At 49.0% G+C, this 27885-nt stretch overlaps 9 protein-coding genes across 9 annotated transcripts; 5 read left to right on the top strand and 4 right to left on the bottom strand.

Annotated features, from left to right (window-relative positions):
* Positions 1 to 879: 879 nt before the first annotated feature.
* On the top strand, positions 880 to 8109 carry N7481_004392 (putative sensor histidine kinase/response regulator; the record flags this gene model as incomplete). Its single annotated transcript, XM_057263611.1, has 3 exons — positions 880 to 4632; positions 4706 to 5115; positions 5175 to 8109. The coding sequence occupies 3 exons, from the start codon at positions 880 to 882 to the stop codon at positions 8107 to 8109; spliced, it is 7098 nt and encodes a 2365-aa protein (XP_057125272.1).
* A 3026-nt stretch (positions 8110 to 11135) lies between these two features.
* Positions 11136 to 11462, top strand: N7481_004391 (uncharacterized protein; the record flags this gene model as incomplete). The annotated part of the gene is made up of 1 exon (XM_057263610.1): positions 11136 to 11462. One exon carries the CDS (start codon positions 11136 to 11138, stop codon positions 11460 to 11462), a length of 327 nt encoding a protein of 108 aa, XP_057125271.1.
* Positions 11463 to 12307: 845 nt separating this feature from the next.
* On the bottom strand, positions 12308 to 13520 carry N7481_004390 (putative acyl-CoA:6-aminopenicillanic-acid-acyltransferase; the record flags this gene model as incomplete). Its single annotated transcript, XM_057263609.1, has 3 exons — positions 12308 to 12943; positions 13020 to 13424; positions 13449 to 13520. 3 exons carry the CDS (start codon positions 13518 to 13520, stop codon positions 12308 to 12310), a joined length of 1113 nt encoding a protein of 370 aa, XP_057125270.1.
* A 476-nt stretch (positions 13521 to 13996) lies between these two features.
* Positions 13997 to 15537, bottom strand: N7481_004389 (glycoside hydrolase family 1 protein; the record flags this gene model as incomplete). The annotated part of the gene is made up of 2 exons (XM_057263608.1): positions 13997 to 14130; positions 14205 to 15537. The coding sequence occupies 2 exons, from the start codon at positions 15535 to 15537 to the stop codon at positions 13997 to 13999; spliced, it is 1467 nt and encodes a 488-aa protein (XP_057125269.1).
* A 354-nt stretch (positions 15538 to 15891) lies between these two features.
* Positions 15892 to 18126, bottom strand: N7481_004388 (glycoside hydrolase family 95 protein; the record flags this gene model as incomplete). Its single annotated transcript, XM_057263607.1, has 1 exon — positions 15892 to 18126. One exon carries the CDS (start codon positions 18124 to 18126, stop codon positions 15892 to 15894), a length of 2235 nt encoding a protein of 744 aa, XP_057125268.1.
* Positions 18127 to 18852: 726 nt separating this feature from the next.
* N7481_004387 (putative MFS sugar transporter protein) lies at positions 18853 to 20580 on the top strand (the record flags this gene model as incomplete). The annotated part of the gene is made up of 3 exons (XM_057263606.1): positions 18853 to 19038; positions 19099 to 19884; positions 19939 to 20580. 3 exons carry the CDS (start codon positions 18853 to 18855, stop codon positions 20578 to 20580), a joined length of 1614 nt encoding a protein of 537 aa, XP_057125267.1.
* Positions 20581 to 21455: 875 nt separating this feature from the next.
* Positions 21456 to 21866, top strand: N7481_004386 (uncharacterized protein; the record flags this gene model as incomplete). Its single annotated transcript, XM_057263605.1, has 1 exon — positions 21456 to 21866. One exon carries the CDS (start codon positions 21456 to 21458, stop codon positions 21864 to 21866), a length of 411 nt encoding a protein of 136 aa, XP_057125266.1.
* Positions 21867 to 22685: 819 nt separating this feature from the next.
* Positions 22686 to 25563, top strand: N7481_004385 (uncharacterized protein; the record flags this gene model as incomplete). The annotated part of the gene is made up of 3 exons (XM_057263604.1): positions 22686 to 22817; positions 23112 to 23581; positions 23985 to 25563. The coding sequence occupies 3 exons, from the start codon at positions 22686 to 22688 to the stop codon at positions 25561 to 25563; spliced, it is 2181 nt and encodes a 726-aa protein (XP_057125265.1).
* Positions 25564 to 26121: 558 nt separating this feature from the next.
* N7481_004384 (uncharacterized protein) lies at positions 26122 to 27852 on the bottom strand (the record flags this gene model as incomplete). Its single annotated transcript, XM_057263603.1, has 2 exons — positions 26122 to 27273; positions 27367 to 27852. 2 exons carry the CDS (start codon positions 27850 to 27852, stop codon positions 26122 to 26124), a joined length of 1638 nt encoding a protein of 545 aa, XP_057125264.1.
* Positions 27853 to 27885: the final 33 nt, after the last annotated feature.

The following is a 27885-nucleotide window of genomic DNA, read 5'->3' as shown; positions in this document are numbered from 1 at the left end:
CGTTGTCCCAGAGATGAATGCCCCAGTCCTCCACGATCAGGGCACCGGGTCATCCGATCAGCATAAAGACGGCCATCATCATCTGGCATAACTGCAAGTAAAGAGTAAAGTAAGAAGGCACGGGACCTGGGCACCTACTAACTACTACTAGTAGTAGTACTAGGATTCCTGGTACCCACGGTTCCAAGGTTTCTCCGCCGCCGGACCACGACTAGAGGAGCCCTATAGTAGAACAATGTTGAAACCTGTCCTAGTAACTTGAAAACTTGAAGGTTCAGGTACCCTCTAGCTTTGAAAATGGCTCTCCCAGCTTAACATTCACCTAGTACTAGTAGCCTTGGAGGCACCGTGACTATGTCAAGGTTGTTTGCCCACCCAACCAGGTGGCTGATGTCATTTACTTCAAGTTAGAACTGGGAATATACTACTAGTATGTTCTTCAAGTTCCGCAAACCTCAAGTCCTAGAGATGCGGAAAATTGGAACCCAAACAACCTGCAAGCTTTTTACAATAGTGTCAATGAATATTTAAACTACTAGTACTATCTACTCGTACTAGTAATACTTATATACGAACCGATCTATAACTACTCCGTAGGTCATAGTTACTACTGCAGTAGTACCCGTCCGGGCCCACCGGAAGAATGGATTTTCCGCACATGCCCTGCACTGCCCGCGTTGCTCAACTCACAATGATCACTGATCAGCTGTCAGTGGCCTGTGGTGGTCGTCAGTCATCCTCCAACCTTACATCGCTATACAACTCGATCGCAACCGAAAAATTGAATTTCCCCTTCTCGCATGTGCCGCCCAGCCTCCATGTCCATCCCACCGCGGCCTCTCGTTGCCTGAAACCTTCGAACTCTCCTCTCCTGACCCGATGAGTCCTGCCCATGGTCGCTCGGGCAGTGGGAACTTTACTGATCTGGCGATGGATGAAAGCACTTATCTTAGCGAAGACTTGCCGCTTCCGCCAGCCCGGCTTTTCGACCGTCTTAGCCAGCTGCCGGGCTTCACCTGGGACCAGTCGGTGGAGCCCTTTCACTCGACCTATAATCACTGGCACATCACTGGATTCCGCCATGCTGTTGAAGCAGATCTCTCTACCCCGGTCGCGACCTCTTCTGGTCCCGCTTCGTCCGGCCCATCCAGCCTCACTCGCAATTCCCCACGTATCGACGTTCGCTTAGCCGCCCGCACCCTCAACCGGCGCCACAGTGTCAGTGAAACTAGCAGTGAGCTGTCTATCTCCCGAGGCGACCAGGAGCAGATATGGATTCCAGTTGTTGCCCGCATCTCTACCAACGTAGTTCGACTGGAACGCGAATTTCATATGTTGAGATCGATCGTGCAATCCTCGGACCCTGATTGCAACCATACCGTACGGCCTATTGACCTCATAAGGCTACCCCCGGGTTCCGGCGACAACTCTACACTCCTTGTGGCTATCTTTGAGCATCCCGGCCATGACATGTTGCGAGATATAGTTACCTTCGGCCCAGCATCATTTGTGGCCGGGGCAAGAGGCGACAATAACGCAACCCCCAACGAACAAGTCGACTTGCCTGCTTTTCTGGACTTTGCAGTTGGTGCCTGTGACTGTCTAGAGATACTGCACTATGGGATGAAGACGGTACACGGAGAGATTCGTGGTGATGCTTTTCACTTTTGCGCCGAAACCGGGACTGTCAAGCTTTCAAATATCGGCAACGGTGCACGCTCATTTGACAATGTTCTCAGCGAAGGTTGGTCCTCTGTTTCCCGAGAGCTTGGTGCCAAATACAAGCTGCAATTCATTGCACCCGAACAGACAGGAAGAATGCCCACGGAACCGGACAGTCGCACAGATATCTACGCCCTGGGCCTTTTCTTTTGGTCGATGTTGGTTGGGAAATTGCCATTTGAGGGCACGGACCCTATGGACGTTGTTCAGAATGTACTCGGCAAGAAGTTGACACCCATATCTTCCAAGAGAATGGACGTTCCCGATGCGCTTTCGGCCGTGATCCAGAAAATGACACAAAAAGTGGTACATGATCGCTACCACACCATTTCATCTGCCAAGAAAGATTTGATGCAGATCGCACAATTGCTGGGTGATGGCGATGGCGAAGCTTTGAATAGCTTTCAGATTGCACAGCAGGATGTCTCCTCATTTTTCACCCTTCCATCACGAATGTTTGGTCGACAGAGAGAGTACCAACTTATTTGCAGCGTGATTGACAAAGTCAAGAAGCGCCAATCATCTGCTCTCGCCAAAGCGTCTTTACAAAGCCCAGGAACTGCGCATGCACTAGCTTCGACATCGTCCGTTTCGGACGGCCGTGTTGACAGCTTTGAGTTTGCCTCTATGTCCAGCGACTCTGGATCCTTCCACCTACCCCCTCGGACAAGCTCTAATGCGACAAGCTATCATCTAGCCCATGCCGGCACTCATGAATCAACTGTTACCAGTGATGCGGCTTCATCGACACCCAAATCTGGGCCTATCCTAACCAACCAAGAAATACCCCTGAATTCATTGTACAGCAAAACCAAAAGCCCTTCTCATTCTCGATCTTCTTACAACACAGACAGAGAGAGCCATCCGTCGATTCACGCCGGTAGTAACAGCCAGCATTCAACCAATGCCTTCAGTCAACCAGACTCTCTGGGCTCTCTATCAAATCAGAAGAGTGCCGCAAGGATTCGCCGAAGCGGACGATGTGAAGTCATAACAATCAATGGCGCTGCCGGCATTGGAAAGACAGATCTTCTGAATCGGGTACAGCCAATCATCCGTAAAATTGGATTTATCGCAATATCAAGACTTGACCGTGCGAAACGAGTCCCGTTTGAGCCCTTTGCCAAGATTCTTGCTAGTCTCTTGCGTCAGATATTCTCCGAGAGAGATGTCACGACCGAATATCACGATAGTATCCGAGCGGCTCTGCGTCCAATATGGCCTACACTTCACAGAGTGTTAGACCTTCCCGAACAACTCATGTCACCTGGTGTGAAGTACAAGCCATCGTCGCTGCGGACTGTCGCCAGCTCACAATCTAAGATTGACCCAACTAAGGGTGAACCAGCTAAGCATATCCATATTCCCTGGCTTGACCAGGGCCAATCATCAGTAGATTTCTTTCTGTCAAATGCAGCATCAAACAATATGCGCCTCATGGATATCTTCTTGGAGATTATGAGAACAATTTGTCAGTACAGGCTCATAACTGTGTGCTTGGATGATCTCGAGTATGCAGACGACGAGACACTGGAACTCGTTTTGAACATTATTAGGGCTAAGTTGTCTTGTGTACTTATCCTCACAAGTCGCAAGGATGAGATTGCTTCCTCACAAGTGAAAGCTTTATTCGAGATGGAAAGCTCTAACGTTACCCGCATTGATCTCCAGCCACTTGGAGAAGGCGACATCGCGGAGTTCATTGCTGCCACAATGCACCAAGAGCCCAATTCGACACTCACGCCACTCACTGCTGTCATTCAGGAAAAAAGCCGAGGAAATCCCTTCTATGTGAGAGTGATGCTTGAAACCTGCTATCGGAAGAACTGTCTTTGGTATTCTTGGAAGGACTCGCAGTGGCTATTCGATCTCGATAGGATTTTTACGGAATTTGTAGCCCCTGTATATGGTGAAGGCCTCGGATTGGGCTTCCTCACTAAACGCCTGCAGGAGATTCCATCTGCTGCACGATCAATCATGGTTTGGGGTGCTCTCCTGGGAAGTCCGTTTTCATTCTCGTTGGTCCAAAAACTTCTGACAAGCGAGTTTCTTTTTTACTCGGACGACGACGATGGAGAAATTGACCTTACATGTCCGCGAAATTCTGTGTTGATGAGACAGTCGGAAGGCGATATCGTTGTTGGTCTGCAGTACCTGGTTCAGGCGAACCTTCTGAACACGGGCAGAACCGATGATGAGTTCAAGTTAGGCAATGACCGCCTTGCACAGGCTGCCCTCTCCTTGGGCGAGAGCCGAAGCGTCGAGAAGATGCACTTCATCATTTCCAAGACTCTGATGAAATACTATCATGACTCTCGAAGTCTGTATTCAATGGCCCATCACGTGGCGCTCGCCTCACGAACCATCAAATCCCGAGTTGGGCGAAGAGTTGATTACCGACGAATCTTATGGGAAGCTGGCCAGACAGCTGCGCAGTCCGGAGCCCGACCCACTGCTCTTTGGTATTTCCGCCACTGTATTGCCCTTCTTCAAAATGACCCTTGGGATGCCCGTCAGATTGACGTTTACTACGACGAAACCATGCGTCTCTTCATTGCGACAGCGGAAATGGCGTGGTCTCAAGGTCAAAATGACGATGCCCTTACATTGATTGACGCTGTTTTTACCCACGGCAAGGATGCCGTGAGCAAGTCAAGGGCTTGGGTAATCAAAGCCAAAATATTCGCTCAACTAGGAGATCATCCTCGTTCGATGGAATCATTACTCAGTTGCCTGGATGAGCTTGGAGTTCATCTCCGTGCGCCGACTTCATACGAGGAATGTGATGCTGCCTACCACAGACTCAAGTTGTATCTCCAATCTGCAGACTTTGATGCGATCTCTCAGAAGCCACTCAGCAAGGATCCCGATTTGGTAACGATAGGAGCTGTCATGTCCGAGGCAATGGCCGTCACGTATTGGGATGATGCTTTAACATTCTACCGAATGGCCATTGAAATGATGAACATCCATATTTTCAGAGGGGGGGTTCACTCAAATTTCTATCGGCTGTTCACATCTTGCCATGATCGCCTTGAGCCGCTTCCGGGACCTTGAGTTTGGTGCCACACTCAGCGATATTTCTCTCTCATTGCTTGAGCGTTCTTCTGAGCTCTGGACTCAGAGCCGAGGTTCCATCGTTCACAATCTTTATGTTAGTCACTTGCGAGTTTCTATGGCATCAACCTTGCCCGCCGTTGAAGCCTCGCTCGAGGCTTGCTTCTCAATGGGTGACCCATATATCACTCTTGTGAGCATCTCGTCAATGGCCATGACTAGGCTCTATCTCGGACAAGACATGGCCCAACTGGAGGTGTTTTGTGTTGAGACTCCAGAAGAAGTTCCTTTTTGGGGCAAGGACACGCGCGGTGGCACTAGTATACTAGCTGTTCGGTCCGTATCATTTTGCAAGTTCCTTTTGGCCTAGGCCATCGCTAATGTTATGAATATAGGCAAGTTGCGCGATCCTTGCAAGGCAAAACGGATTATCGGTCCGCTGACAATGTCATGTCCGACGACGAACACAAAACAAGTTCGTACATGGCCTACCTGGAAGCCAATGCCAGTAACGTCGACAGGCCTCGCGATATCTACTTAGGTCTTTCCATGATCCCCTTGTGTCTATATGGCCACCATGCCAAAGCCATTCAGGTCGGAACACAGCTCCTAGACACCGCATACAGGCTTTGGTCTTTGCGAGTGACTTATGCAATCTATTTCTACTTGGCTGTGTCAATCCTGACACTTCACAACGACTTTCCATCCCAAGGCTATCTCGACGGCAAAATGGACACGGTTCTACGATACAAGGAAGTGGTTGACTTTGCTAGAACAGCTTCAGAAGCAAATTATGGCATGTGGGCCTTGATACTAGAGGCCCTCATCTCCGAAGTCCGAAACGACCATAGTGCTGCAATCCAGGCCTATGAAGCCGCAACTGACCATTCTCAAATCCACGGATGGCCATTGGAGGAGGCGCTTGCACTTGAGTTGCAGGGTGAGTTCTTAGTGAGGCGCGGTGCCAAACGAGCTGCTAGATCTGTTATGTTAGATGCCATTGCAGCGTGGAGCTCTATAAGTGCGAGTGGGAAGGCTACAATGCTCGCCGAGAAGCATGAGTGGCTTCTCAAAACCGCAACATCTGCTAGAACAGTCGACATTGGCTGCCAAACAGTTGACTCACTACTCGAAATGACCCGCGATGCTGTTCAAGAGGAGATTGCCATTCCTTCGCAGATTGAGGAAGACGAAAGGAGGCAGCGTTGGATTGAGCAGAACGGTGTCACGGCTGGCGAGAGATCCATGGATATCTCAAGTGTCGGTCTAGGTAAGCGCATCATTCCCGAGCAAGAGAACTTTCAGCAACCTAACAATGAGATAGACATCATAGATCTCTCCAGCATCCTTGAGTCTAGCCAGGTCATGTCGTCGGAACTCCAGATCGACAAACTTTTCACGAAAATGCTAGAGATCATTCTTGAGTCCTGCAACGGTTCCGATTTTGCTGTCATTGCCACGGACTTTGACGAACACGGCTTTGCCATTGCCGCAGCTGCAGATGCTGAAAAGGGCCAGAAATCTTATCCAGATGGTCGGCCATTCTCTGAACTCGAGGGCCGCATGGCAGAAGGGATCACCCACTACGTCATGCGCACTAAGGAAGAGGTTCTCGTCCACAATGTACTTGATGACGAACGCTTTTCCAACGTGAACGAGGCTTACCAAGCCAACTTTCCTCTTGGACGATCTGTCATAGCTCTTCCAATTGTCCAGGCAGATCATCTTCTTGGTGTCATTCATTTGGAGGGAAAGCCAAACTGGTTTACCCAACGCAATGTTGTCGTTTTGCACCTGCTTTGCAACCAGATAGGAATTTCGTTATCAAATGCCTTGCTTTTCCGTGAGATTCGCAAGGTCAGTGCCAAGAACGCTTCTATGATAGAATCCCAAAAGCGCGCCCTCGCACAAGCCCGCGAGTCAGAGCAAAAGGCAAAGGTGGCTGAAGCCGAGGCCAAACATAACGTCAAACTCAAGGAAGACGCGGCCAGAGCAAAGTCCATTTTCCTCGCAAATATCTCTCACGATCTTCGTACCCCCATGAATGGCGTTATCGGCCTTTCTGAGCTACTCAAGGGCACCCAGCTCAACAAAGAGCAGGATGAATACGTGGAGTCCATTCGTGTCTGCGCGGACACTTTACTTACTCTCATCAATGACATTCTCGACTTCTCCAAGCTGGAAGCCGGGAAGATGAAGATTTCCACAGTCCCGCTCAACCTTAAGGAGACAATCTCCGAGGTTATTCGTGCACTTCGATATACCCACCGAGAACGTGACCTGGACACCATTGAGGACCTGGAGCGTGTTCCACCGGAGCTTGTTGTTCTCGGAGATCCTGTTCGTCTCCATCAAATCTTCATGAACTTGCTTAGCAACAGTTACAAGTTCACACCAAAGGGATCCATCACAGTCAAAGCAAAGGTTGCTAGAGAAGGCAAAGGCCGTGTTCGCCTAGAATGTTCAGTGTCCGATACCGGTATTGGCATTCCCGAGGAGCAAAAAGCACGCTTGTTCCGGCCCTTTTCGCAGGCGGACCCATCAACGGAAAGGTCCTACGGCGGCAGTGGACTAGGTCTCAGTATCTGCAAAGCAATCATTGAAGATGTTCTTGGGGGCGCCATCTGGCTTGATTCCGAGTCCGGCATTGGAACCACAGTAACATTCCACTTGGTATTCAATAAAGCGCCCAAGAAGACAGCAGTCAAGGCGGCCTGGTCCCAGGATTTAAACCAGACGGAAAACAAAGCAGAGGCCAAGGCCAAGGCGCGAGATCTCAGCCAAATCCCCCGTGACCAAATCAAAGTTTGCATTGCTGAAGACAATCCGATCAACCAAAAGATTGCAGTCAAATTTGTGAACGGGCTTGGCCTTCACTGCGAAGCCTATAGCGATGGCAAACAAGCCGTAGACGCATTGCGTGCAAAGTCCAAAGAAGGCAACCCATTCCATGTCGTTTTGATGGATGTCATGATGCCCACGCTTGATGGATATAATGCCACTCGGGAACTTCGGCGAGATCCTGATCCGAACGTGAATGAGGTTCTCGTCATTGCCATGACCGCAAGTGCCATCGAAGGCGACAGAGAGAAATGCCTCGAGGCTGGCATGAACAATTACCTTCCAAAACCAGTACGATCCCCAATTTTGAGCGAGTTGCTGGACAAATACCTTGCTCCGGTCCCTTCACATCCCCGCACCCGACTCGCGATTCGACAAAAGGGTTCAAGGGGAAGCATTGGGCCCGATGCTGGTACCCCAACTAGCTTCTCTTCTTCAGGATCCGACGATATTAAGCACACACAATTCTCAAACTCCGACGGAAAATAGTCCTCAAATGTTTTCAAAAGATACCCTTGCACAGCTGCACCAGGATAGAGAAGGACCAGGCGTCATTTAGGAATTGTTTTTTTGGTTTGATTTTGGGATGCAAGTTTGTTGATTTATCACTATAGTTTCATATTCTTCTAGCATGCTAGTCTGAACGAATTGACGACCCGCGGTGTTACTTATTTGTCGATGCTTTCTGTGCGGTTCTTTTGAATAAGATATCTTGAACATTTGGTAGGCTAATCGATCCAATCCTCACGGTTGCGCACGAATTTCTCTATATTTGTACTTGTTCGCCTAAAGAAAGAGACATGTGCCCCCAGGTGCAGACATTAGTATCACTGCCATTTAGCTCTCACCTGGGCACTTGGGAATGCTCTACTGGTATGATATTCTTGCATGAGATGTCACCGACACACTCGGTGACATTTGTGACTCGGCAGATATTACAGTTGCAACACACTGGACACCGGTCACATGGCCAATAACTTCTATGGACCGAGGTTCAACCCTCTCTGATAAAGTTCTGAACCCACAACCTTGGAAGGCCTAGATACTTTACACTCCTTAATGTCCCATCGTTATCTTGAAACAGAGGAAAAATAAACGGCGGCAACACAGGATGGGACAGGGCCTAGGCAATGATGCAGTGGTACTGCAATCATAAATTGATAAAGTTTATGGACTTTATGAAAGGCAAGAACTATCTAATAGGCCAATGCCCGTACACACGATGATGATGATTCCAAGGTTCACTGCAACTACCCGGCTTCAAGATACCGGAGGGTGGCTCGCTCCCATTGTGGCTTTTAGTGAGGGCTTGAAAGGGTACGCCTGAGTACTAAGTTATTTCGATGATCTACAAAAAGTAAAAAAAAGATAACTTCAGGAGTATATACCACACCTGGGCATATATGGGAGCTAAATTGTTAGAGGTATCCAAGCACAGTGGATGAAACGGAATCGGCTCCGGTGTAAATGTACTTACCCGTCGGAGGGATACCTATTCTGTAGCACGGCTTCCGTATTCTATCGTCTGCACATGGACTGGGAAACGAGGAAACCTCAGAGTGTTTATCTTGGAGTTGTTGAAGATTGACGGCCAATCGAAGGGCATGATTCCATCTCCGCCGTCGGGGCCTGGGGGGGCAAGCTGAATATGCTAAGCCAATCGGTCCCTTTCTCAACCACCGTAAATCTTGGCCCTGAATGATCTGTGGAATCTTTTCTCCGAGAGCCTTCGCCACTAGCCTGAACTCCAATCATAGTGCACAACTGATCCCTACCTCTCGGTACGAATGGTCACACACACTGATCAGGTACCTAGTCAAGTGGCTCTCAAACACCTTAATCCAGCTCCGGCCCGGGCACTCTTGCTTCTTACAACTAGAAAATTCATGTTCGGTGATTGATATAGTTGAGACATGAGAATCATGTGTATAGCGAGAAAATTGGAGTGATCAAAAGATTGTTCATATCCGGTAGTTTCACAAATGATCCGATGCCACGGTCATTTGAATGGCCAAGTATCACTTGCGTGGTATTTGGAGGTGTCGTGGGCAACTATAGCGTGAGTATACATAGTATCATCATTTTTTGTCGCCTTTGTGATATCATTGCGTTTGATATGCTTCGTGTATGTGACAAGGTAGGCTGTGTACTAGTTCGCCTGCAACATGATCCTCTGGTAGCCAGGTGCCTTCATATGCTCAAAATCATGCACCGGGTGTACAACATCATCCTGCATTGATGGAACCGGAGATTTAGCGATACACGGGCGATACCCCACCGTCCCGATCTTCTATGCTGAGATCGAAGGTTCTAAGTGGCAGCTCTTTTGATCTAAACTTGCTCCGTCTAGATAAAGGATGGAGGAATAAATCGAGGTGAGACCTGAAGTACGATAGATGACTGACAGGGCGCATTAACTCTATTCTTGTGTAATAAAGTTCGCTCCTCTATCAGCGCAGAGGTTTCGTTCTGTCGATTTTTAGGATGTTTTGATAAGTTCCGCGCGGCAAAGCTAAGATGGTTTTGCCCAGGCAGTTCTGTTTTTTTGCCTCAGTGCGAAACGTTGGGACCAACACCCAGCATCGTCCATGCTCGAGACAGGTTTCGATACTCTATTTTAATCTAGCTTCTTATGGACAGATTTTACCACTCTAAGGCGCCGAGCATGGATGCACACAGCCATACGGACTGGTTCGGGACTAATACATCGCCCGATCTGCCTCATCCTCCAGCAGATTTTCGAACTATGCATGTCCGGCTGCGTGGACGGTAGAGGGGAAACGGTGTCACCATGGAGCTACCAATAAGCAGTTCGGTGAGCACCACAAGGCTATCTATTGGCTTGACTGTCATCACGAGACAAGTTTCGCTTTTTTTCCTTTGAGGCAAACGAGGCGTCATCTTTGGACGAGGCATGCGGCCAGCTCATCGACTTCCGCCAGCTGCCATAAATGGCACAATTGCAGAGCTAAGAGCGTGCTGAATAACCTTATTTTTGCGTATGTCTTTAATATCCTTCTGTTTCAAGCTTGTCCTAGTTTGATGCCTCTGTATTGCACCCTTGAGAATGTTTTCTGGCCATTCTTCCCACCCCCTTTTTCCTCCGCCCTCCTCCTAGGTAGCACCCTGGTTTGGCTCCGGGTATTGGAAGCTTTGGTGTCCTGTGAAGGACAGTTTAGCTGCTACGATCTTGTCGTATTATAATTAAGCTGTGTTCGATGCCCCTATACTTTTTACATTCTCAGCGTCCATCCTCTTTCCTCGATCTTGACTTTCCTCTTTTCCTTTGCCACCATTTCAATATTATTTCCTCGGAAGAAAAGCCACTCTTGACCCGCTCGCTACTCATGGTCCAAAAAAAGGCTTATACATAAGGCCATTGAGAACATACCACCAGTCACTTCAATAGTTACCTGTCTAAAATTTCTGCGATATAGTCCTCGGCACTTAATCACTCTCTTCTGGTTTCGCAAGCCCGATACCCACGTTTCTGATAATCTTTGAGCCTATACGCAATGCCCCCCAAGCCAGCCCAAGACGCCCCCACTATGCCCGAGGCCCAAGGTCTTAAGTATGATGAATCCGAAATGGCCTTCTTCATGGCCAGGCTATCATACCACTCCACGGCAGAGGAGCGCATGGCGTCCCAAGACACCAATTTGGCTTCGATATCGGAGGCACAAGCAAAGATTTTGAAGCGCTGGGATATGCTGAGACAGACAGAAAAGGAATTAGCAGAGAAGGGAAAAACTCTTTCCCCAACCGATAAAAGACAGCTGACACAATACGAGTGGAGGTTCAAACAGCTGGAGAAAACGGCGACCAAGACCACCAGCAGTTGACAAATACTGAGCGGGCTAAAAAGTGCTTTTTGTGGTTTTTTTTTCTGGATTGCAATCATTGAGCGCTTGTTTGGAGGCATTTTTGGCGTTGGTTTTGAGATGTGAGATGACCCGGCAACGCAGCGCCTCTGTTCCTGCGACATTCCTATTCCGGTGCATCCTCCTTAAAGTCTTCTGTATTGTTGTTTTCATGCTCCTTCGTTGCTCTAATTGTCAACTTGACATCAAGAGTTGTTTCTTGTTTTTGCTTTTCAGTTTACAATTTCAATACGATTCCTGGTTTCTTTCGGAGAAGAATGGGTTGACATGCTAGCATTAGAACTTTCCCCAATAGAAACGAAGGTCAGCCTCTTCGGAATGGATCATTTGATACAATCTTTCTGCTTTCCCCATCTTGTCGTCAGTGACTGGATTCGGCGGTGAATTGGTGGGCAGTCGCACAAGCATGCTGGCGATTTGGTTGTTATTGCAACAGTAACGTAACCGACACTTTGTCTTTGTGATCAAGTACCAGCCCGGAGAAGCAAAGAAGCAAGTTTTACGGTTCCTTTTCTGGTTTTATTGTCGCCTTCCTGTCGGATCCGATCATGTGCTCAACGGCCGAATGATCTTCGGGAAAGAGATTCAATCGCATGATCCTGTGCTACCCGAGCCAATGCCGAATTTTCGAAGGATCGTGAGGTGCTGCCCACATAAAACAGGAGACCTCACGCAAGTGAATCTGGAACATCAAAAATATCACTAACTGCCATTACTTTGACGTTTCACTACCAGAAAGTTTGCCATCACACAATATTCTTATTTAGATGTCATTATTTGACTTCTGTCAGCTCTGAACACTTCGGCTATACCCAAGGCATTTTCAGAACCGGCCCTTCCTCTCCAGAGCCCACTCGGCCAAATACCACTTCTGCACTCGGTGATTCAGAGTTTAGATTCATGACAATATTGAACAAAGAGCTACTGCGTGTGGAGATGTGGCGGGATTCGTCTTCCTTGCAACATATTGCCTGTGGGGCGTTGTATGTATCGGAAAAGATTCTTTCTCGCAATAGACCCGGCGTGATGGTATCTCCACTAACACCATTTGCAATAAGCTCATGTGCCAGATACTTGATTCGGTCAAGGCGAATTGGCGAACCTGAAAGCCAGGGCGGCTCTTCAACGTAACGGTTTTCAATGAAATGGTTGCTATGCGCGATGAGACCCGAAACATCCTCCGTTAGATACTTGTTGCCTACCGGCGAAAGTTCCAGGCCTAAGGATTGGGTGCTATCTGAAACCAAAATATGCTGAGCAGAAGCCACACCCCCTAAAGACTCGATATTTTTGACAGCGCTGTCGACGGAGGTGCTCTCAAGGCACAGTCGCAGTGCAACATGGATAGGAAGCTTACTGCTGATCATAGGCTTCGCTCGAATCGCATTTAGGCAGGTTCCAACGCCGGCCGAGTTGAACCCAATTTTACCAACAATGCCTGCCTGGATGGGAGCGAGCATCACATTGATTAGCCCAGGGAATAATCGTGGATGGTAACCGAGGGAAGTCGATACTTACTTCAGTAACCATGTATATTGTTGGTTTCCCAGCCTGCTCAATCGATACCATAGCTAAGTTGTTCTTCACAGCTGCAGTCCAGTCCCAGTTTTGTGATAGGACTCGCGCGTTATCAGATTTCTTCCAACTTAGAGCTGTACAACCGTCCGAAAATCTCCCCAGGGCGATTTCGCTTCTGCAGTTGAGGGCCACAATGTCAAGAATGTCTAGTTCCGCGCCCTCGGCAATTCCTTCCATCTCCGAGTAGATGTGCGGAACCAAGTTGTGCAGGGGAGACTGAAACTCCTCTGCGATATCGCGAACATCTGACCAAGATATTTTCGAGGTGTATTGAAACATACTCTCGTAGATGCTTATCTGGCTGCGAATTTGTTCGCGCAATGCTCGGCCATGTTGGATACCGATCTAATAGAACAAGTCAGATATAACTCCTTTATGAGTAGGTACATCACTCAGTACTTCGCGAGGACTACCAGTCAAGGTAAGTTTAATGGGGTCCATGCTGGTTCTGGTATGTGACTGCAGTACCAAGCTCTGTTATTGCTTGACCGCAAGATGTCGTGGTTAAATTTGAGAAGAGGAGAACCCGAAACGCATTTCTCATTGCCTCGGGTCTTTATCTCGCCCCCGTTGCGCCGTAGTTGGAGTCGTGCGGGGTCTAGCGGATTAGACAATCGCAATGACCTGCCCTAAGCGGCTAATGTGTGAAATTACCTCGGTCGGGAAGGTCTATGCTATGCCAAAGACTTGAAGGCCTTGGCCATGATCCATCAGCCTATCGTGGGTTCACCTTTGGAGTCAGATTTTAGCCTGGTGTGTCGCTCAGCTATCTCTCAATTAATTGTCATGACTCATAACTCATGGGGTCAGGCTGGAGTACGAGGTTCTTGCATGAAGAGCTTCAATACAGTTTACGAACAGTCAAAGAACTTTCATAGTGAGCAGCAAAAATAGGCCAACTGGAGTAGATGAAGAAGCTAAGTCTCTTTGATCAAGTGCCTGAAGAGTTTATCAAGGTAGTATGCCGATTGCTTGGGATAACGCTTCTTCTCTTGAGACTCGAAATCAATCCACGTTGAGCCGAAACGGTCTCCATAGCCAGCGGCCCACTCTTGATAAGGACATTAATTAGCATACCATCCTATGAAATGAAAGGTAAGAGATATGGTTCGGGTAGATACGCACCCCAGTTATCAGTAAATGTCCACGCAAAATACGAGCGAATGTCGACGCCATCTTCTTTGACAGCTCGCGCGAGCGCATTGCCCACATATCCCTCGAAGAATCGAATTCGAAAAGTATCATTCAAGATCTCAGTCGTCGGGGCCACTTCTCCTGGGGCGGTAGTACCGTTTTCCGTGATAAATATTGGCATTTTGTAACGGCTGTAGATCCAGTTCAATAACTTTCGAAAGCCCCCAGGTGCAGCGCGGAGCCATTCCGTATCACTTTTTTCCCCGCGCGGTACTCCTTGCTTATTTTCGTCAAGGATCTCAACATTTCCTTTATGATCATTGATATCCGGACGTGATGTTCTGTGCTTCATGAAAAATGTTGTATAACTGTTCATGCCATAGAACTCAGAGCTTCCCAGAACAAGCTCAGATTCCTCAGGGCTGAACCGGGGCAGCCGGTCTCCTAGTTGGGCTCTCATCGATGCGGGATAGTCGCCAGTCTTGTACAGTGGGTCAGCAAACCAGGCAATCTCAAACTCACGCGCTCGCTCAGCTGCTTCCTGGTCAAGTGGATCCTCTTCATCCCAAGGCTCGGACCAGTTTCCATGTAGCGTGATTCCAATCGTCCCTTTCTGACGTGGTTGAAACTCATCGCGATACATATGGGACACATGTCCATGGGAGACTAGCTGTGTATGTGCAACGGTGAATGGCTCGACAGACGAGTCCCCCTCGGAGTTCCGTTCGCGAAAGGAAGAACGCCCCGGGGCGTGAACACCGGCAGCATAGCCGGCTAAAGTATATACACCAGGCTCATTGTATGTGATCCAGTGCTTGACACGATCGCCGAATCGTTCAAAGCACACTCGAGCATAGCGTATGAAGTCGGGCGTATATGCGTCTTGATTTAACATGCCTCCGTATCGATCTTCGAGGGCCTGCGGGGTGTCCCAATGAAAGAGAGTGACAAATGGAGTGATCCCATTTTGAAGTAATTCGTCAATCAGATTTGAATAGAATTGGATGCCTTGCTCATTGACAGGGTCATTGTATCCCCCGAGGGGGATAATACGGGACCAAGAAAGTGAAAAGCGGTAGGCATTCACGCCATAGGACTTCATAAGCGCTACATCTTCGCGGTAAAAATCATATGCTCTGACAGCCTCATCGGGTGTGCTTCCGTCCGATATATTGCCAGGAATATGAGCAAACTTATCCCAGATCGAGATTCCTTTGCCGTCCTTATCCCAAGCGCCCTCAATCTGCGGCGCAGCCGTAGCATACCCGTGAAAGAAGTCAGACCGAAGAACGCCCTTGAGATCTTGAACCGATTTGAGATCCATTTTCAGTATTAAATCTTTAGATTAACACTGGACGTTGGAGAACTTGGTTAAAGTGTGACAGAGCTCAAGCTGCAAATAAAATTTCCTTGGGGATTGACTTCTCGGTTAATTGAGTACTTACGTTTCAGCCACGTTCTTATTGATCCACAGCATGGGATGAGCGGAGCGATGCCCGTGACGATTTGGGAAATTTGGGAAAGCCGGAAAAGTACTGAGGGGTCATTGGGTTAAAGATCATATGGTATACTATGTTGAGATGGCGGGGTAAGTAGACATCAAATTGCGGAGAGCCGGTCCCAGGGAAAAGAGGTCCTTTAAATGACAATTCTATCCTTTTGTGTTTGCCTAAAGTTTCTATGGTGCCCTAATTACATGAAGACCGGGTCCTTCAATTTCTACTTGTAGTCCATCTTCACCAGGAAAACAAATCGTGGTCTTCTCTCCTGGGACGGAAGTAATCCGGACATCACCTATAACACGCCCATTCTCCCAGCTAAATTCCAATTCAAATCCACCCCGGGCCCGTACCCCTCGAATCATTCCTTTCCATCCTTCTGGGCATGCAGGTAGAAGACGGACTTTACCGGGTTCATGAGATTGTACCAGCATTTCAACAATGCCTGCGCTGCCACCAAAATTGCCATCGATCTGGAATGGAGGGTGGCTATCAAGTAAGTTAGGCAAAGTTGATTCAGCCAACAGTCGATCTAAGTGCTCCTTGCACTCGTGCGCCTCTGATAGTCGAGAATGTAGATTGATGAGCCACGCGCGACTCCAGCCAGTATGGCCGCCACCGTTTTCAGCACGACGCTGTAGAACCACACCAGAGGCTGCCGCCAGCTCCGAATTTCGTGCTGGGGTAATGGCATTCCCAGGGTATAAAGCCCACAGATGAGAGGTATGGCGGTGGCCAGGTTCAACCTCTGCGTAATCAAGAGCCCATTCCTGGAGGTATCCAAGATCACTGATCTTCATCGGGGGTAATCGAGCCTGCGTAGCTTTGACTCGTCCCGAGAGATGATGAGTGATATCTAGTTTCTTGATAGCGGATTCAAAGACACCCAGGACCGCATCGATAATCTGGATATCAATGGTCGATCCTTCGCACAAGACGCCTTTTTCGCCTTGAGAATCGAAGTATGAATTTTCCGGAGACACTGAGGGATTTGTGACGAGATATTTACCAATTTTATCCTCCACCAAGAAGTCTAGTAAGAATTCAACACATCCCTCCAAGATGGGGAACATGCGGCGGAGGAACTGCGAGTCGCCCACGAAGCGATAGTGCTCCCAGATATGGTAACAAAGCCACGCGCCTCCGAGTGGCCAGATAGTTGATGGCATCCATCGATCAACCGGAGCAGTATCTGCCCATATGTCTGTACAGGAGTGTGCCGCCCAGCCCCGACATCCATACATGACCCGGGCCGTAATCCCGCCAGATTTCGCTAGGCGCCGTAAAAGTTCGAAAAGTGGCATCTCACATTCTGAAAGATTGCAAACATTTGCAGGCCAATAGTTCATTTGGAGATTGACATTTATTGTGAACTTACCGCCCCAGGCTGGGTGGAATGAAGGATTCCAGATTCCCTGTAAATTTGCAGGGAGGGCCTTGTATCCTTCGCGGCTGCAAGATATTAGGAGATAGCGGCCGTAGTTATGATAGAGCGCAATTAGCCCTGGGTCTCTGGAGGACTTCAGTCGTTTGTCTGTAGGTATTTCACGATGTTCAGGCTCGAGTCGCAGTTCCATCTTTTGGTACAGTGCCTGATAGTCCATTTTGTGTTTTATCCAGATCTCATCGGAAGACTGACGGAGGGCCTGGTCAAGTTCATGAGAGGCTTTCTTGTCGGGATTCTCAAAGCGGAATGTTGTTTGGGCTGCGATAAGTAGAAGAGCATCAGAAGAATTGACCATCAGGTTATTTCCAATCCTCCTGACTTCTCCATCGTCTTCGCATCGTACCCGGACTGTGCAGCAAGCACGATTGCTATCTCGACCTCCTGGAGTAACATGCATCATGATAGAATTGTGTGTAGCCCACAAATCATCAAGATATTCATTCGACTCGAATTCCAGTTCGCTCATCCGTGTCAATCGCAAATTAAATTGGGTTTTTGACGAAGACTGGATCCTGATCGCGATAACGCCGTCGGGATAACTGGCTATCACTTCTCTTTCATAATGAACTTCTTGATAGTCGTAAGCGACACGAGCTGTCGCATTTTTAATATCCAAAGAGCGCTTATAATTATTGACCTGGGCAGGGTCGTGGCCGAAATCCAAGAAGAAAGTTCCCAGAGGCTCGTATTGTCGTTGACTGATTGGATTCGCAAAGAATGCAAGAGTAGCAATCCGTTCGGCTTCTTTATGATTTCCGGCACGAATCGCCTCTCGAAGACGAGGAAGGTATACTAGGGCGTCCTGTGGTGTGCGATCCTGCGGACCTCCATACCACACAGAGTCCTCGTTCAGCTGCAATAGTTCCGTGTCAGTTCGGCCGTAAACCATAGCACCGAGGCGTCCATTGCCAACTGGTAGAGCTTCATTCCAGCTCGTCGCGGGCTGCTCATACCACAACTCAGTCATGAATGATAGAATCAAAGTTATCAAGGTCCGAGCAGCGACTTTGCGTGGCAACGACCCGGGGGGTTGAAGTTTGCGTACGGAGAAAGCGATTCGGATCCGGCCAGGCGAATTATATCCAGAGAATTTATTGACCATTCGGGGTTTCCAAGCCTCCCTACAGGCTAAATTCGCCGGGGCTACAAAAGAGGCTTGATATCCTCCCCAGATTAAGTCTAACTGCTGGTATGGGAGGATCTTTCCCCGCAGTCGCTCCCTACTGGTGGACAATTTTCAATGTATGCACGATGCTCGGGCAAACAACCAGCGAGCCAGTAGCGATGGACTCATGGAGAAAAGCTTACGCCCAGGTCAAGCAAGCGAATCTAGTTCGGCTCCCCGCTGCACGACGATGGCCAACGTGACTGGCGCCAGCTTTCCACTGTGGCGATTGACCGCCAATCATCTTTGCTTTTTCCAACTGGTCCATGTGATTCCAAGCCTAATAAAGAATGTTAGCTTTTCTCAATTCCGTTTTGGCTTCGGATCCTTCAAGTCTCCGTGGCAGAATGAGCTTCGCACTATGGGTTCGGCTGGCTGATTGGGATCCTCCTTTGATCTCGCTAAGCGACTCATACCTGTCAGAGCAGAAATACCAAGAGATAGCCCTCCCCATATCTACCCTCGCCCGCAACAACACACTCTCACACGCGCAGTTCTTATCCTTGCTTGATCTTACGAGGACCCACGATGGGCAAACCCAGTGAAACCGAGGCTAAAGTGGCCAAACTGAAGGGCGAAGAGTACATTGAGGAAGTAGCACTTGCTCGCCTAACTGAAGAGGACCTATGGAAGCTATCTCAGGATTCACTAAGCGTCTGGTCGTGGACAGGGGTGCGACTAGGCTTGATTATGTTTGTCCATGGCTGTAATCAAGTGAGTCTGAAGCCAGTATTGTCTCATTGGAAGCTTACAGAAAACTGATATTTTATATAGGCAGGTTTTGGAGTTGATTGGGGGGTTATCGGAGGTATCAATTCACTCGACGCATGGCACAACTATCTTGGGTTCGGTACCAGTGGTAGTACCTACGGTCTCATCAACGCCCTCATGAGTATCGGAACAGTCTGTGGCGCCCCCTTTATGGGACTTGCAGACGTTATTGGTCGACGAGGAATCAATTTCGCGGGAAATGCAATCGTCATATTTGCTGCCGTAATTCAGGGTTGCGCTACCAACCTACCCATGTTTATGGCTGGGCGTTTCTTTATGGGATTCGGAACAGCGCTCATGTCCAGCTCTCAGTACATTGGTGAAATTTCGCCTATCCATCTTCGAGGGCGTATGGTGGGTTTTTTCGGTGCTTGCTTCCAAGTCGGCAGTCTGGCTATGCTTGGAGCAATGGTCGGACTTTCAAATCTACCAGGAAACAAATCATGGCGTATCCCCTTGATCCTCGAGGCCATCTTCCCCGCTATTGTTTGCTTGACAATCTATGTCTTGACCCCGGAATCGCCTCGCTATTATGTCATGAGAGGTAACCGACAAAAGGCCAAAGAGGTTATCGCAAAATACCACACAACTAGCACGAGTATCAATGAGCCAATTGTTGACATTGTAGTGACTCAGATAGAGGAGTCACTGGAGAACGATCGAAACAGCTACAGGTCATTTTGGGACTATCGGGTGTTTTTCACAAAGATCGCCCGATATAGATTGCTGGTCTTGGTGCTGTATTCGGTTTTCCAGCAATGGAATGGAGGAAGCATTATAACGTACTACGTGAGTTGACTCTTCTTGAGTCAATCGATTTTCCGCTGATACAAAGCTTGTTAGATGGTCCCTGCCCTGGAGACAGTTGGTATCGATGGCACAAAACAGCAATTGGGGATCAGCATTGGAACCACTGCAGTTTATTTCGTCTTCACAGCCGTCGGATCACTTCTTGTTGACAAGTTCCGCCGCAGAACCTTGATCTTCTCGGGACTGATCAGCATGGTTATTTTCCAGACCGCAACGACTATCACCTCCTGGCAGTACAGCCTCAATGCCACCCATGCGGCTGCGGCGCTCACACTTCTCTGGATCTTTCTTTACCAGACTTTCTCAGCAACGCTTATTGCTACGATGCATAATCTCTATCCCGTGGAAATTTTGTCTTTGCCACTCCGTGCCAAAGGAATGGGCCTGTATAGCCTAATACAAGGTGGAGCCAGTGCAGCACAGACATATGGCATAAGTGTCGGCATCCAGAAAATTGGATATAAGGTCTGGGTTGTTTATATTGTCTACAACACTATTCAACTTGTTCTGTCATACTTTGTCTTCCCGGAAACTGGCGGGTTAAGTTTGGAAGAAATTGATGCTGTGTTTGAGACACCGGGTGTTCACCCGGTCAAGATGTCCCTAGGTATTCAGAAGGCGAAGAAAGAACGAGCTGCGGCAGCGCGTGATGAGGAGACAAGGTCTGGGCTTTGAATGGGCCCACATACTATCCGCAACAACGACCTAGTCTGATTCAAATCCAGATTTTATGAACTACCGTGAAACCACGAAGTAATTTGAATGATCATAGCTAATATTCATTTCCCATGAGCTCTACTGTAGGGATAATATCATTGTAGCTGGTGATTGTGGTATCCTTATAATGCCATCATTTCAAAGGAGCGAAGCTCAAAGGCTGGCTGTGAACAAAGAGGGCACTTCAAAGCCAAACAAATACAATGACAGTCCCCTACTATATAAAATAGTAGGGTATAAAGATAGTAAAAAATCTTCTTCCACTGGCAGGTTAGGGCTCTATGTTAATTTATTGACCCTTTAAAATAATGTTGTCATATATTAGAAATCTGCCTTTTAATATGGCATCATTGTTCAACAGACCTTCACCTGGAAGTGTTGAAGATCCAGGTGACAGACTGGACTCACCATTGCATGTCTCTTTTGAACACTACTGGGCTACATGCATTGATCTCCTCAAATGCCAAATCAAAGATCTCAGTCACGTTCCCTCGAGCTACGAGGAAGTCAGCCGAATTATGGAGCAGTTACATTCTAGAGTGGCGCAGGTTTGGTTGAATACTGATCACCAACGAGTAGATCTCGATACATCGCATGTTAACTCTGTACAGGTGGCTATTTTGGAGTGTTCTATGTTTATAAGAGATAATCCAAATCGCTGTCGAGAAGCTGTGAATTCAATGGTGGCTGTGCTGCGCTTTATGAGGGAAATCTACCCCGTAAAAATAATCAACCAAAGCTTGCGACGCCAAATAATTGAGTTAGAGAGGAACGAGGCTCCCGATGCCAAGCATTATATTGACAGACTTATCCCTCGATATCTTCCGAGCAGAATGCCAGATTCTTTGAAGACCCTAGATGCTCGGATCTATGCCATTCGGTGGCGCGGGTCTATCTCGCTGTTGGAATTACGGGCCACCCACCTCCGAGATCATCCCACATGGTACAGGACTGTCATAAATGAAATCAGGAAGCTCGTGAACGAAGTCGCAGAGATCAAGTTTGGCGCACTTACTGAGGCCATGGGTATTGGGGCTCCTCACGAAGAGTTGGTCTGCATTGCGGATCATTGCACGCTCTTCAATCTTATTGTCCAAGCACAGCTGCGGAACTTGAGTCAAGACGCGGAGAAGGCTGAATGGGTGGCTTTCGTTTTGATCGAGTACATAAATTCTCTGGACTTGAATTCTGGGGATTCTATCCCATGTTGGTCAGATGGTGAAGAATTCATCTATAGTGAGTGAACATTGATTTATACCTGCTCTTTACTCAGAACGGGTTCGCGGCATCTGAACAGTTTCATAACTCAGATATTGCGGTGTCTAGCTGGTAAATTGGCAGTAACTAACTAGTTAGAACTGTGTATATACTAACAATGGTTTATCTGCTTGGGTACCCGACCAGTCAAGAGATCACTAACATTTGCATAGGCACTGGAGTAGACGGCGTATGAGTTGTCTGAGATAAGTCCTTCATTAATCATAACATCGATGTTATTCCGTATTTCTTTTAGGATCCAATAGCCTTGGAAGGGACGGAATTCTGAGTGTGTAACGTACGGATTAATTAATTATCGTAGAGTTGTGTATAGATCCTTTCTGTATGAACATGAACCCAACAGCGGGGATAAATCCGCCCAGCATAAAATTATTGGAAATCAAAAATCACCTACTGCAAGGACGGCGTGTTTGTGTAACCATAGGCATCATGGGCTGGGTCGAACTTTTGCTTTTGCCAGAATCATTGGCAATCATGCCTTGCTGACTGGCGCATTCAGCTCCACCTGAACATCCATTGATTGCGAGATCGCCATTGGAGCCGAGCATCACGCCAAACAAAGACTCTTTGTCGTGTTTCTCGAGCCAGGGTGCAGGCCAAGTCGGCGACATGCGCTATTTCTTTTCGTAAAATCACTGGCGTGCAGGGATCGGTGATGGCCATGCATTTAGCACTGCAGAAGCTTACGGAATAGTAGTTATTACCTTATATACCATGTTCTCCCCCTACTGTAGCCAAATGTTAGAGGTAATACTACTAGTAGTAGTCTCACTGCTCACATAGTCATGGCCGCTGCTACTGGAATTCCCGAGGCCCACGAACCTTTACTAGGCCAACGGGATGATCTCGAGTTCCCAGCGGAGCCACGCGAGAAGATCTTCGTCAATTTTATCACAGGCAAGCGGCGATCTCCTAGGGTTGGTTCAAGGTCCATGACGGCCATTTCTAATACGAACTCGATTAGGCACTGCGAGCGTTGCGCAAGTTGGAGTGTGGGTTGTAAGTGGCACCAGGGCTGTCCTACAACCAAGTTGAAGTTGAAGTTGAAGTTGAAGTTCTAACGCGGGGGAATCACCAGTTGGCAATTCTCGTCTGGTCCGACCTTTTATCCCAACCACTTTCTCTTTTCACCCTTCATCCAGTCAGTCAACACATCCCCCATCCCACATTCCTCCCCTCCAACTTGGGTCCTTACCATTTGCAATCGGTAGCTCTTCGGCGTCTCCGCATTGCTGCTGCAGGTGCAGGCAGCTCTCATCCTCCAGCCTACGTCCACCCCACAGCAAAAGCAGCTAGGGACTCACATCCACTACGGCATTCAGCTGGCTAGCATCCTTTGCTTTTTGGGGGCCTTCACCATCATCGAGATCAACAAGCGCGACCACCCACATTTTGTTTCCCTACACGGTATCCTCGGACTACTCACGGTCATCTCCGTCGTGCTACAGGCTCTCGTCGGAGTTGCGCAGTTCTTCCTCCCCGTTACCATCTTTGGCAGTGTTGACGCGGGCAAACGGATTTATAAATATCATCGGTGGAGCGGCTATGTTCTGCTATTGCTGGAGACTGCGCTTTTCCTGGCGGCGACGCAGATAGGAATCCTAGTCATTCCCACTTGGTCGGTCGTCTTGACCTTGATCTTGATTCTGCTTGGTCTGGGGACCAGGATCAAAAAGCACAAGTTGGGCCTGGGAAATCATTGAAGATGCTTTCTACCACAATTTACAGTTGCTGTTCAAGTTCCCAGGTTGTTCTTTTCGGGCATACATGTAACATGACGATCCTCGAAATTGCTAGTATGATGATCACCATTTCTCAATACCAGGTTCAGACTGTAAATATAAATATAAATATACTAGTATCATTGCGAAGCACCGATCCATGGATTCAAGTTCAAATTCAAGCTATCTTACTGGAGTTTAAGTACTCGACCCTACCCTAAGCTAAGGGTAGAGCGGCCCCACCAAAGACGATCCACCGGAAACTTGAACATCCACGCCGATTCTCCCTTCTCTCCTCCATTCTCTTCTCTTCTCTTCTTCATGGCACCCTCCCCCTCCCCCCTATACCTGCTTCAATTGCAGGCTCGCTCTCAACTTCCAATATCCAAAGCGACTCTCACCGCCGCGCACTTTCGCCGCATCTCGCCAGGTCCATCAGATTCTCCGCCCTGCAACTGCCCCGAAGCCCACCCCAGACGTCAAAAATATCCGCCAAAATGCCGAGCTCCACGCCAGGAATTGCGTAGAGCGGAACTATGCCGCTCATGCGGGGTACCCATCGAAGATTCAAACTTTGTCCGAAGAGGTCAGGCAACTCGACCACGATCTGAAGATGCCACGATCCCGCATCAAACACCTCGAGAAGACCATCGCGAGGCTGTCAATTGCAGCACGCCAGGAGGCCGACATGGATGGGACGACTGGCAATAATGCTAAGGGGGAGCTTTCAACCCTCAAGTCAGAGGCACAGCGATTAAAAGACGAGTCACACGCCATGACAGTGCGCAAGTCGACCTGCGACGATGAAATCAACCGCATCGCCTTATCCCTCCCGAACCTCTCATCCGCGGAAACCCCAATCGGAGATGACCCTTGTCTAGTCAGTTACCTCAATCTTGACCCGAATACGCCACCCACATGGACGCGCCAGTCACCGGCGGAGCTCACAGCCCGATCGCACGTTACAATCGGTACCAAGCTGGGCCTCATCGACTTCGCCAGCTCTGCAACAACAACTGGGTGGGGATGGTATTTTCTCATAAACGAGGGAGCAATGCTGGAGCAGGCCCTAGTCCAGTACGCACTGACTGTTGCACGGCGTCGTGGATGGCGAACTGTCGCACCACCATCAATCGTTTACTCCTACATCGCAGAGGCGTGTGGGTTCCAACCGCGCGATCAGAATAATGAGCAACAGATCTGGTCCATTGAACAGAATGAACGGGATCGGAATACCAAACCCCAACGCTCCTTGACCGGCACTGCAGAGATCCCACTTGCGGCCATGTATGCAGGTCGCGACATCGACGCTGGCGATCTGCCTCTGAAGCTGGTAGGCGCCAGTCGCTGCTACCGCGCCGAAGCGGGCTCGCGTGGTGTCGATACCAAGGGTCTGTATCGAGTCCACGAGTTTACCAAGGTGGAAATGTTCGGCTGGGCCGACAATGTTCCCACCGACTCCTCCGGTTCCACCAAAGCAACTTCCGATGACATTTTCTCTGAGCTGCTGGACATTCAGACCGAAATCTTGACATCTTTGCACCTTCCTTGCCGCGTGTTGGAGATGCCAAGCACTGATCTTGGAGCGAGCGCAAGTCGCAAGCGTGATATCGAGGCCCTTTTCCCCTCGCGATTCCGCCCAACTACTACCCCCACTGGACCTGACCCAGCCTTGGAATGGTTGGAGTCAGCTTGGGGTGAAGTGACCTCCGCTTCTATCTGCACAGACTACCAGAGTCGACGATTGGCGACTCGTGTCCGTGGCGGTGCAGTCAAGGACTCTCGCTTCCCGCATACCGTTAATGGTACAGCAATGGCCGTTCCACGCGTGTTGGCTGCTATCTTGGAGAATAACTGGGATGCAGAGAATGGCGTTGTCGTTATCCCGGAGGTTTTGCGCCCTTGGATGGATGGAATGGAGACGATTGGTCGACGAGATTAAAGCCGGAAGGATGAGAAACATCTCTCCGCCTGTATACTACTATGGCTGTGTTATTATATGATGTTAGGAAACTGTAAACTATTGAAGCATCCCAGGGGGTTATCATTGATCGCGAATCCTTTTCAACTTATTTTCAGGTGTCTGGGTTGAATGCATCGAAATCTAATAATTACCGTGCACCATTGTCCAGAAACGCCTAAGATGTATGAAACACCGACCTGTATGTAAAATTGGAGATGCATGGGTGCTGGGAAGTTGATAAACATAGACGATTCATGACATCATCATAACACATTAAATAGAAGGTCGAGATAAGGGGCATCAAAATATTGGACACATAGCATCATCTGGCAGATAGCCAAGGAGTAGGGGTACACTCTCTGCTCTGAGCTGGCCAGCAGCCCAAGGAAGCAGAAAATGGGAATTTCCAAGACGCCAGAAGAAAACAGAAAGGATAACTAAAAGTGGGAATCTGCTCGGCGCCGCGAATCAAAAAAAGAATAAAAAATAAGAGGTATAAAAGGTGTGAAGGGGGGAAGAAATAAAGCAGCCGTGACATCAACCCCATGGCATATCACTCTCCTCCACGCGGGTGCAGGTTAAATAAGGCAAGCCCGGTGCGGGAGTACTTTCGCGAGCCCCGGCGGCAGAGGTGTTCTGTTCAGTGCTAGTTTTCAGCTCCAATTCGAGAAAGTTCCGCATAAGCGGTTTGACGATTTCTCGAGCCAATCGTTTGATTTCATCCATCTTGCGTTCAAAGCGTTTCAAAGTTTCTCTGGAATAGAGGGAATCGGCAGAAGGGGTCGGGTGGAGCTTGAGAAAGCGTTTGATCTCGTCATGGGGCAGATAAGCTTGTGGAGAGGGAGACCCGATCAATCTATACACTCGAGCAGCGGGGTCTGGCGGTGCAGTCGGTCTGGACGAGCCGGTTTGAGACCCTTGTCCCATTGGAGGAGGAGCGCTGTTGGCGTTGGACGAGTTCTTGAGAATGGGCGCAGGAGGAGGAGTTGTGCTTTCAATCAACCATTGGCGGAAAAGTGAGACAGCTAACCAGTCTAGATACGCGTTTGATGGCCCAACACGCTCGCCACGGGAGGTGGTCAAGGACAGGCGAAAAAGCTTAGATTCCACGCGCGCTTTGAGATCTTCGAGATCCTCGTACTTGTCTTCGATCAGGTCAAGGACAGAGTCTGGGAGAGGAGCGTATGAGCCGTTGCGCAAGTTGGGCAAGGCCGCGGGCCATTGGCCCACGACGTGGACCAAGGCCTCGGAGAAAATCACTCGACTGCGTGCGAGATAGCCTAACTTGAGGTAACTCGGTGGGTACTTGGCGATTTGTTTGAAGAGTCGCGAGCCGAATCCTAAAAGGTGATGGTCGACACGAGGCCCGGTTACCGGCAGCGCATCGTACATGTCCGCTAAGGCGAGTAGTGACTTGCACTCTGTATAGGCCGCAGCGATATTCACGCTGTTGATATTGGGCGTGTGATTGTAGAAGAGACGGAACAAGTTGTCGTAGTCCCGAATTAACGGAGGGAGGGTACTACTCGGGTCTCCAGCAGTCTGGGGCAAATGAACCACTGACTGCGCTGGCATGCCCGTCAAATTAGCCATGGATCGGAAGAATCCCGCTTGAGAATTCGATGGCTTGGTTATTGCTTGCGAGAATGGAGCCGGGTGGCCGGCGGAGATTGGGGAGAAGCTCGATTGCTATTGAAGAAGAGGTGAGCCGCTGTCAATTTGGATATGCGCGAGGAGATGCAAGTGTCTAGGATGAAGGTTAGGTGACCGTTCCAAACTCACCCTTTGGACTAAGACGGGTACTTCGTCTTGCGCACAACTTTCCCAGCCAAGTTCATAGCGCCAACGACGCTTCTCTCCTGGCCGGGCTGGCAGTCCACCCCCGTCTGACTGAACCACTGTAGATCCGTTCGATAGGGAGTCCTCCTCGCTTAGGCGCGATAGGGAGCTATCCGTCTTCGGAGGACCGGCTGTGATTTGTCGCGACCATTCCTCAGTCGTGCTTGTCTCAAAGAAACCTGAGCATTGCGCCAGGATCAAGCGATGTAGGAGGTAGCGTCTCTCCTGCGATCCGGCACGGATCACGATTTCGGTATCACCGGTGTATGCGAATACGGGAAAATCATTGGAAGAGGGTTGAAGAGAGGAACTTCCATGATGTGAGCGACCCGATCGATGTCGTCGGTGGGAGTGGGAGTGTCGCGACACGACCGACGGTGTACTCTGGTTGGGCGCGACGCGATCGAGGACCTGGGCGGAGGAGACCATATCGCAAAATCGAGGATAGGAATATGCGTAGAA

This window comes from Penicillium waksmanii (assembly GCF_028829765.1).
Source record: "Penicillium waksmanii strain IBT 27052 chromosome Unknown utg000004l:1.0-5674109.0:1.0-5678898.0, whole genome shotgun sequence".
Taxonomy (NCBI): Eukaryota; Fungi; Ascomycota; class Eurotiomycetes; order Eurotiales; family Aspergillaceae; genus Penicillium; species Penicillium waksmanii.
Note: the sequence above shows the minus strand (reverse complement) of the source record. Positions and strands in the feature narration are given on the sequence as shown.